This window comes from Rhinichthys klamathensis, unplaced genomic scaffold, assembly GCF_029890125.1.
Source record: "Rhinichthys klamathensis goyatoka isolate OS25496 unplaced genomic scaffold, OSU_Roscu_1.1 h1tg000430l_1, whole genome shotgun sequence".
Classification (NCBI taxonomy): Eukaryota; Metazoa; Chordata; class Actinopteri; order Cypriniformes; family Leuciscidae; genus Rhinichthys; species Rhinichthys klamathensis.
In genome coordinates, this window is record NW_026606926.1 from 1,522,963 (window position 1) to 1,533,683 (window position 10,721).

The 10,721-nt window shown below is 37.0% G+C and overlaps 1 protein-coding gene across 2 annotated transcripts; it reads left to right on the forward strand.

The window, feature by feature from the left end:
- Positions 1 to 36: 36 nt before the first annotated feature.
- On the forward strand, positions 37 to 10,114 carry klhdc10 (kelch domain containing 10). Of its 2 annotated transcripts, XM_056235801.1 has the most exons (10): positions 37 to 318; positions 2,896 to 2,988; positions 4,903 to 5,124; positions 5,250 to 5,404; positions 5,535 to 5,683; positions 8,065 to 8,149; positions 8,379 to 8,445; positions 8,571 to 8,618; positions 8,725 to 8,864; positions 9,019 to 10,114. In XM_056235801.1, the coding sequence occupies exons 1-10, from the start codon at positions 234 to 236 to the stop codon at positions 9,226 to 9,228; spliced, it is 1,254 nt and encodes a 417-aa protein (XP_056091776.1). In that variant the 5' UTR covers positions 37 to 233; the 3' UTR covers positions 9,229 to 10,114. The 2 variants fall into 2 exon arrangements, with proteins under 2 accessions (XP_056091776.1, XP_056091777.1); XM_056235802.1 differs by lacking the exon at positions 2,896 to 2,988 and having other exon boundaries at positions 38 to 318.
- The last annotated feature ends 607 nt before the right edge of the window (positions 10,115 to 10,721 follow it).

A 10,721-nucleotide genomic window follows, 5' to 3' on the forward strand; every position in this document is an offset into this window, starting at 1 on the left:
TCCAAATATGTCTTTTTTTTGGTGGCCATCTTGAATGTGTTTAATTCACCAGCGTTTCTGCCTTCACATTCATTGCAAAGGAGACCCGGTCAGGTCCATCTATTTAATTTAAGCGTCTCTTTCGGGGGAGAATGGGCTGAGTTATGCTCTACGATATACCTCTGTCTGTTGAAGGAAATCCCGTTGTCTGCGAGTGCGTGTAGGTGGATGATTTCAGCGTGATTTTTGGAGCGATGTCTGCCGCAGAAGGAGCACACAGCCCGGACAGACTCAATCAGTTTGAGCGGCTGTCTGGAAGGCCTCCGATAAGAGCCGCAGGTCAGTGAGGACTCAGTTAACCGCTTGAATAAGCACAAAAACAACAATATTTTTTTCCAGGAAAATAAATTTTCTATCTAATATCTGTCATAATATAAAGCACAGTTATTTTGTATTTCACATCTCTCGCGCTGCTAGCATCTAGCGTTAGCCGTATCGCTAATGGTTTTGTTTTCATTTTAAACTTTTCAAGTTCGCATTTATTAATTATGATGCGTATCACATATTTAACTTTGCAAAAGTCAGTGCATTGTAGTCGTCATTTGATGTTGGGTTTACTGTCAAAAAGTTAGCTTGGGAATTGAGCTTGACAGCTTAATTTGCATTAAGATATAGATGTCAGACTATACATTAGATTATTTGACTGTGATATGAATATTTTTAATAATTTACATCTGCATTTAATGTTTTTTTTCAACTATTTGATCGTCTTGTCAAGTGGAGTTTAAGCATTTCTCTTTAATGCATCTGTTAAATGTTGATTTACAGACCTAACTTAGCTCCATTAAGTTACTGTTATAAAGTGCAAATAGTGCCAATATAGTTGTTAGAAATTAAAGTTTATATAAGCAGCTTGTGCTTGAACTCTATGCTCTTGGTTTCCAGTTTTAATTCGTTTCAGTCTTGAATAAGCAAACCTGTTTGGAATCATGTTGTACTTGTTACATATTGATCGACTGAATTAATGCAAGTTTGGGGGGAAATGTGTTACTAAATTATGTATTTGTATTTCTAGATTAAACGTAAAAGTTAGATTCTGTTTAAAAGTTGTAGACTAAATGGTTTTTAATGCACATCACCAGTAAAAAGAATGGATGTGGCAAGGCTTATATTCAGAATTACTCCGTGTTTAGTGTGATGTTTATAGTTTAGGGATGTACATTATTTCACTTGGTCGTTTGTTTGGACTGTTAATAGTGCCACAGATCAGAACATGTGTAAATACAACTCCATGGGTAAATAAAAGCCGGGCTCTGTCTGGTTCTGCTCAGAGTCACGGTGTAAATACTTCTTTTCTTTTTTATCTTTCAGCAGTTAGACATACACTAATAATTTCAGGCAGCTGTGGTGCATTAAAACAGTACTTGCAGTGTGACATTAGGACTTTAATGATATTCACACCACCCATCATATGCCTGCAGCTCTAGCCATCTATATCCTCCTTCCTGTTTATATGAAGACGCCTTATATAAAACGCCTTTTTATACTTGCGCAAAATCTACACCAAACAGAATTGATGTATTCGCCACAGGCTTCTTGGGTTAGAAAGAACGCAGTATGTTGTTATTCAAGCAAAGGTTGTCCTAAACATGTGTTTTGAAGCTGCTGGGTTTCATGCACAACATGTCATGCATAATACACACTTCTCAGCTGGAGGCAGCCGGTTCCCTGTAAATGTAGCCCTCAGATGATGATTTGCATATGGCAATCTTAAAAACCTCAAATCGAACCATGTGACTTGCTTTTCATTTGGTCATGGCCTGCAGTTTGTCTTCAGTGGACATCTTCAGTTTGTATTTTGAAGGGGCTTACGTTATTATGTGTTCTCACACCTGCGGAGACTTTTGACTTCTAACCACACAGAATCCAATAGAAACCACGTGGCAATGCTCTGTCAAACATTACCGCGGTGCATCCATCATTTTTATTGTAGTTGATTTGCTGTTGAACCTAAGCAAACCAGTTATCAGTGTGTTTTCAATTGTTTCCAAACATTGAATCCAGACATATCAACACAGTACATTTAAACAGAGTTCTGGTGGGCATCATTTTTTCCAGGTCTGGATAAGTCATAGAATTAAAAGAGTAGTAATTAAAAAAAATGTAATGCTAGTCTCTAAATTATTTTGACTATGAATTTCCTTTGTGCAATCTGTAAAAATCCTTATCCAGTAATCATGAGAGCGTGGGGATATCATGGAAATGAATTGGTAAGAAGGTGTGGGAAATCCTGATTGATTAAAACCCCTAATTATCTTTTTTTATTAATATTTTTTTAATGGTCTTTTACACTTACCAAGGCTGCATTTATTTAATCAAAAGTACAGTAAAACAGTAATATTGTGAAATATTACAATAATACATATTAAAAAAAAAAATATATATATATATAATAATAAAAAAATAAAATAAAAATAAAAATATATAATGATCTTTTTTTCTTTTTTTGCAATCGTGCATGTTTTCTATTTTATCCTGGGTATATGTTGTTCATGCTCTAGTACCAAATGATTTTCATTCTGCTTTGCTTTGAGTATTAGGGCTGTTGAACTCTGAGTATTTTGTGGTCCTTTTGAATGAGTCTCTTAATGTTTTTCATGGTTATCTATTGCACAGATTACTTAAACTGTGGGGCATGTCATGTGGCAGTGAGGAGTTGTTGTTGTTGTTTTTTTATGTAGGAAGTGACATACCACCTCAATTTATTGTACACTAGCCTTTTTTTATTTCCAAACCCATTTGTTGACCCCTTGAGTGATGGGCAGGGTGTTTGTCTGTTTATGTTTTTCTTTATTTTGCCATTGTCCTTTTGTTGTTGTTATTTTGTCTGTCTGACTGCGGTGATTGTGGTAACAGGCTCTAAGAAGAGAGTTTCCTGGGTACAAGCTCGAAGACTCCTCGGCCAGCCCTGCCCCAGTCTACGGATCCCTAACAGGTTTTTAAGAGAAGGTGGGTAATAGGCGATGTCTGCCTTTAACTGAACTTCAAAAAGAAAACCCACATGACAAATCTGGAGGCCTCCCCCATGCTGTCCCCACCCTCCCTCTCTTCAAAACTGCTCTTCTTCACTGTGGTGTTAAAAAAAAAGAAAAAAAAGACCACCGCTTTTTGCCAGGGCTCTTTCTGCTAAGCTTCATTGTGGGCAAAGCTGGGGCAGGATGGCTTGGGTGTTTTAAAAAAACCCGGGAAAGGCCAAAGTGTTCGTCTGGTTGTAAGTGATGTGTGTTGATCCTTTTTATTTTTATTGATTTGTCAGTTTTTATTTTTCACTTCCATCCCATCTTTATTATCCCTGCGATGCTCTCACTCAGGTGCAGCATCCAGGTTTCAAGGCAAATTCACTGGCAAGAAATTTGCAAGGGTGAGGCGCTTCGCATGCTGTGATCGTAGGTTCGGTGGCCTTTGAACCGTGCGCGTGCGGATCCATTATTTTCAGAGATAAAGTTGGGTGTCAACAACAGTTTTGTACACTGGGGGAAAAAACGGATGTTTGGACATTTTACATCTTTTGCGCTTTTGGTTAATTGTAATATATTTTTAATGTATTACATTATTGAAACAAAACATATTTAATATGATATACTTTCCATTTTTTTATAATATATTTAACAACAATAATGCTAATAAAAATAAATTGTTTTATATATATATATATATATATATATATATATATATATATATATATATATATATATTAGTAGTTGTTGTTTTTTTAACAAATAAATATAATATTTATTATTATATTAATAAATGAATAAAAACCTTTATAAATGGAGTTGTTTCAGCCAAGATCCTGTTTGTGTATCTGAATCTGCATTGTGTTTGGGGGAGTGGCCATAGCTTCTTTAATATGAATATCTAATTAAGCAGGCCTGGACAAGGAATGAAGGCTTATGAGGGTTTTGAACTAGTGGTTGTTAATTAATTTGGTGTCACAGCTGTGTTCTGTTACCCATGCTGTTTTGTGTTAAATTGTTGTATTTGAAGTCACCATCGTGTAGATGTTTCTTCTAAACAAGTCAAACTTCAGATATTTATTTGTACATATAGATTTGACACATTTTCAAGCTTTATCTGAGTGAAAGAAGTTCATTTAAGGCTAATCCATTCACTTCTACATCTGCAATATTTGGATCTCATTATGACATTCAAGTGGATTAAATATGAAAAAAATCTGGTTGGAGATTATAAAGCTCACTCAGTTTTAATTTGTATATTCAAGAATGCATTTCAAGTAGGATGAACATGGTTAGATGTGGTTGGATTGGTTCACTTTACTCATAATAGAGCTGATCTAACTCAAGAAAAGTGTATTCATCTAATATATATATGTATCTGAAATGTAGATGCATTTAATTGCCCAACTGCTTACCTTAAAGTTAGTAAAATCAGAATGGGTTATGTTTCTATGTTATGGATGAAACTAAACTAATAATGCAGTTTGCATTTTGTTTCACAGGTGACTTTGTGAAGAACCAACTCAAATGTGTCTTTAATCTACTTCCTGCTTTCCAGAACTGTCCTGTGGAGGCTTGAATATTGGCGTTGTGCTTACTCAGAATAATTTGTTGCCTTGGGGCTGGTTCACACAACGCGTCACGTAGAATGCGGTGTCATGCGCGGGACGCTGCAAAAGACGCGAGCTCAACGGTTAAAGACGTCTGCGTTTACTTTGAAAAACCAATAGAAAAGTAGCACAGTGGAATTAACCCCTTACAGTTCAATCCCAGCAACAAACACTGGATCTCATTTTCCCTCCATCCTTAATCTTTCCTTCTACCTTTCAAGACAGATGCTAACTCACTGAGGACCTCCCAGCTGTTTGTCGTCTCATCATCAATAGGCTGCTGTCTGTCTCTGTAGGTCACAGAGCCCCTCCGGCCCGGAGTGGCCATCGCTGTGTAGCAGACAACACCAACCTCTATGTGTTCGGAGGGTACAACCCCGACTACGATGAATCAGGTGGCTCAGAGAACGAAGACTACCCGCTGTTCAGGGAGCTGTGGAGGTTCCACTTCGCCACAGGGACATGGCAACAGATCCGCACGGAGGGTTTCATGCCCACTGAACTGGCTTCGATGTCAGGTAATGTGAAAATGATATTTTAAATTGTTTTATTTTTATTTTGAGGATGTTCCAAAAAGCCACCGGTATGCCAGGTATTTGAAACATCTTTCCTCTCTTGACCATCTTGTTTGTACGTCACACAGCTGTTTTACACGGAAATAACCTGCTTGTGTTCGGCGGGACCGGAATCCCGTTCGGGGAAAACAACGGAAATGATGTTCACGTCTGCAATGTTAAATACAAACGTTGGTCCCTCCTCAACTGCAGGGGAAAGAAACCCAATCGAATATATGGGCAGGTACAAAAACCCAAACAAATTCCTATGATTTAACCTATTAACGAAAAGAAGTACAAGGTATCCAATGTTTTCTAGTAAACATACTATATTATGTAGATTAATTGAGTGATCCCTATTTTGTGTTTTGCAGGCGATGGCCATAATCAACGGCTTCCTATATGTATTTGGAGGTACGACAGGCTACATCTACAGCACAGATCTTCACAGACTGGATCTAACAACACGTGAGTGGATTCACCTGAAACCCAACAACCCTCCGGACGACCTGCCTGAGGAGCGGTGAGTCAACTTTTTGGGGGGGGATTGTGGTTTGGTTGTAACCGTTAATTGAAAGTGTATTCAACCAAAACTCTTGACGTTCATAAAGTAATCGTAAAATAAATCTATATGAATCAAGCGGGTTTAATCCAAGCCTTATGAAGAGACATGATTGCTTTGATATGATGAACAGATTTAATTTAGGCTTTTATTCACACATAAACATTAAAGGTAGGGTAGGCAATTTCTGAGAGGCTAGCAATAGCAAGCTAGGTTTGAAAGCTTCTTCCTACGTGCACAGCAGAGTCTACAAAGCGGCAGGAGAGAAGGCGTTAAAATACTCCATGTCTCAAAGCACATAACATTACAATAATAATGAACGTAAACAACTGCAAACGCTGACTTGTACCACCTGACTGCTGCAGATTCATTTCGCCATTGATAGTGCTGCCATACAAATGCATAATTCCGAGGACGGGAATCGCTTAATCACTGCAGTTATGCCGTGAATTTAGCATAAGCTCATTGTTTTGGTTCAGGAGGAACTGTAAAAGGCGGCTGCTGTCTGTCTACAACTCTGCATAGTCCTGAGACTTCCACAGAAGATGCATGCAGGGCTCGAATTTCGGCGCGGGATTGCGGGTATTGCGCATAATTCTAATTATTCCCGCAGGTCTCCCATTTATAATGCGGGAAATTCCCGCAATCGTAATCCACACAGATAATAAAATCAAATAATTCTTTTAACAACTATCTTCCAGACGCAATTTCACAAACAGCGTGAGTGTTCAGCGGTGCCGCGTCTTCTATCTCTTCTCTCATAATGTGTTGTGCAAGGCAGGCATCAAGCGCTGCGGTGATAATACACACTCGCGTTTTGGAGTCGGGACCATAGACTGTAAGGTCGGGACATGACGGAATATTCACTTGCACAACCGGGCCAGCAGTGCATCGTGACTGAAGTCTTTTTAAGTCTTACCAGTTTAAACATTCAAGCGATTTTAAACTAATCAGTGCTCGCGCGCTCTCTGAGATTATTTTCTATGCGCACATTCATAGAAAATCCGCCTCAAAAACAGCTGGCCAGTAACTATTTTTCGCGGATTTTATTGCTTTAACACGCAAAATTGTCAATTTCGGTCTTTGTGAGTAGGCTGTACTCTAAACATAGTCGGTTTTGTCTTTAATAGGCCTAAGCATAAAACGCATGCCAGTATAATGAACACAGGATCCGTGCACTAGCTCTTAAAGTGACGGCAGCCATATGTGTCTGTCATTAATTTTGTTGTCAAAACAACAAAATATAGCTTTAAGTTAAAGGAATCTGGATTAATAGCCTATGTATTTAATTTATTCAGGACTAAAATACTACCCAGTGTTATTTTCCATTTGATTACTTTATTCAGATTCTGTATATGAATACTAGTGTTAGACCCATTGAAAAACTTTTCTCTTTAATTATATTTATTTGTATCTTTATTCTATTGTATTTATTTGTGCTACTTTTTTCAACTTAATTAAACAATTTAAATCAAGCTTCCTTGTGATGTGTAAATTCTTAACAACAATATTACCCCGTTGTAAAAATGCAATGAGCGCAAACATTTAGGCAAGATAAATGTAATAATTTTGTTTGGAAAAAATGCCCCCCCTTTCTCCCCCTCAAAAATCCCCCCCATGAGAATCCTCTAAGGGGGGATTTCCCCCCCATTTTCCAAAACGAAATTCAGGCCCTGGCATGTAAATGTTTAAAAAATATTTAGACCATTTTTTTTATTGATTGCTATCAGGATGTGAAGAGAGTTTTAAGCAGTATAACAGTGTTTATGAAAAACAGCAAACATACATATAGCGTTCAAATTCGGCAAATGGACGCTCATGCTCTCTTGATGTGCGAGAGAGAACCAAACAAGGTTCATTCATTCTCGTGCGCAGCACGTTTGAGCTTCCGCAAGAACCAATAAGGGTTGCTCTCGCGCGTCAAGAGATACAGTTGAGCTTCTATTTGTGCTCTCTGATCAATGTTTAAATGTGAATAAAAGTCTAAATTAAATTTAAATGTTCATCATATAAAGTGATCGTGTCTCTTCAGAAGACTTGGATTAAACCAGTCTATTCCTATGAAAATCTTTTACGATCTCATTATGAACATTTTGAAGTTTTGGGTGTATAGACTTTCAATGGAGGGACAGAGATCTCTCAGATTTCATTAAAAATATTTTAATTTGTGTGCTGAAGAAGAATGAAAGCCTTATGGGTCTGGAACAACATAAGGGTGAGTAATTGATGACACTAACCATTTAAACAAAGCTAGGGTTACTAAAACTCACTCTTTGTCTGATGTTAAAAGGTCAGTCTTTGAGCAGATATGACAAACTTCCTTCTAAATTTGTTTCTTGTAGATATAGGCATGAGATAGCTCATGATGGACAGAGGATATATATTCTAGGAGGTGGAACTTCCTGGACTTCCTACCCATTAGACAAGGTACAAATGCTTCCATGAATCACCAATTTAGGTAGCGTTCATTTCACAAATGTTACATGATTTATTTTGTTTACTGGAAATAATTGGCCCTGCTTATGAAATATAAACACGTCCCTGTGCAAATAGTTCTTAAATTGTCCAATCAAACTGCTTGACAATTTACATTACTGAATGATTTTTTTTCACAAATTTTATTGTAAGTGACAATTGTCCCAAATGTTTGTATCAGATACACGCATATAACCTTGAAACAAATTCCTGGGAGGAAATCACAACTAAGCCTCATGAAAGAATAGGTAAGTAATGATATTCTCATCTTAATCTTTTTGACATCTGACAATGGAAAGCACACTGTGAATGTTTTGTATTACATGCTTATTCAGTGCTTTAAAAAAAAAATATTATTATTATTATTATTCAGGATACCCAGCCCCACGGAGATGTCATAGTTGTGTGCAGATTAAAAATGGTTAGTTACCATTGGTTAGTTAGTTAAACTGTTGAATTGAAGATTTTACTCTTTTACTGTTACTTTTTCGAGCTCAGTGTTTGATTGCTGTTGTTGTTTGTGGCAGATGTATTTATATGTGGAGGTTACAATGGTGAAGTAATACTGGACGACCTGTGGAAAATCAACCTGCAGACGTTCCAGTGGAATAAGCTACCTGCAGTGATGCCTGAACCTGCATATTTCCATTGTGCTGCTGTTACCCCGGTCAGTTTATTTTATTTATATATTTTATTACCTTTTTTTATTATTATTTTTTTTTTTTACTTATTTTTATGTATTTACATTTTATTTTTGTCATCCTCAAGTATTCATATTTATTCTTAACTACTTTTTTTTCTTTCTTTTTTTCCCCTCATAGGCTGGTTGCATGTACATCCACGGTGGCGTGGTGAACATCCATGAGAATAAGCGGACTGGTTCCTTGTTTAAGATCTGGCTGGTAGTGCCCAGTCTGCTGGAGCTGTGCTGGGATCGTCTGCTCAAATCCTTCCCGCACCTGGCCCAACTTACCCCGATACAGCTGCTAAACTTGGGCCTCACCCAGGAACTCATTGAACGCTTAAAATAAAGAAGAGGGGGCTGTGAGCGCGAGAGACCATATGTGTACGTACTATGTGTGTACTTTTTTTTTTTTTTTCGGAAGCTGATCATGGGCAGGACAACGGCACTTGACGCCAGCGCGTGGACTCAAGCTCCAGGATCGACTAAGGAACCCCATCCTAACGCAGCCCGCCTTAAAACCAAAAACTGTAGGATGCCTTTTTTTTTTTTTTGCGTATGCACCTTTTAATGATTTGAAAATCAATACAAAACATAAATATCCTTTAATGAGAAGGGTTTTTTCTCAAACACTATATGGGTCAGTGACCTGAAAGGTTTTTTTTTTTTTTTTGAGATTGTAATATTGTTATTTATTGGCCTTCAGAAGTGACATGAGGGACGTTGAGTTGTTTTTACTGATGTATCTTAATTCCTTTCCTGTCAAAGAATTATTTAAGTTTTATAAATCACATCACAGCATGAATATTTAATCAGCAGTGATGTAATTGGGGTTTAATTCGTTTCCAGGCAACAGTTCAGATCACTACTGAACAGATACCAACTTATGCAGAACTATTGATGCCTGGGATTGTGATTTAAGGTTTTACTGCAATGAAAATGGTGCAAACAGTGTTGAAATGTTGAATGTTTTAACAAAATGGCAATTTTTTGGTTTTCACTGCGAATGTTGATTTTTAGGTTGGACGCTGTTGCTCAGATCTGCACTTAAGGCACAAACACCAGACGGAGTAATTTGTTTTTTTTGTTTTTTCAACAAAGCTGTACAGCCATAGCAGAGCTGTTCCCATGTTTCACTCAATTTTGTAAACCAGTCATTACATCACTGTGAATAAGGTGCTCCTTAATTTACTTTTAAAGCTTTTACTGAAATAAAATGTTTGTTTTTCCTTAAACGAATCATCACTCATCGAAGTTTTTAAATCAACACATTTCAGCCAACTGCAGACACTCATTTAATTGATCTAGTGCCTTTCCGAGGAAGACCTGATAATGTGCTAAATTTAACAATGAGACAAAGCCTTGCTAAAAGCACTTTATTATTATTTCGTTTAAATTTTACTCAAACAAGCTGACCTGAATTTATAATAGGTGTATTACAAACAACACTGACCATTTTCATCAAGCTTTCTAGCACTTGACACATTTACAATAAATAAAACTTAAAATTTTAGACTATTTCGTGTTTGGTCAGCATAATGCTTATGATATTTTGGGCCTTGTGTATATCTGTACAGTCAAAAAAATAAAAAAGAACTGATAACCTTCCTGTCATTTAGCAATAATGTAGCGGAGCATCTCTACTATGCGGACCCATTTAAACTATCAAGCTCTGAATTCAAAAACATCAGTCAAAATGCCAAATACAGCATCTTGAATTCAAAGTTCATGCATTTTATTTTAACATGTTATGGTTTGTGGCCATGTAACTACATTTATTAGGCACCAGCAATTGATGTAGTTGAGTAAAATGTTAAAAGATTTATAATTGCTATCATTACA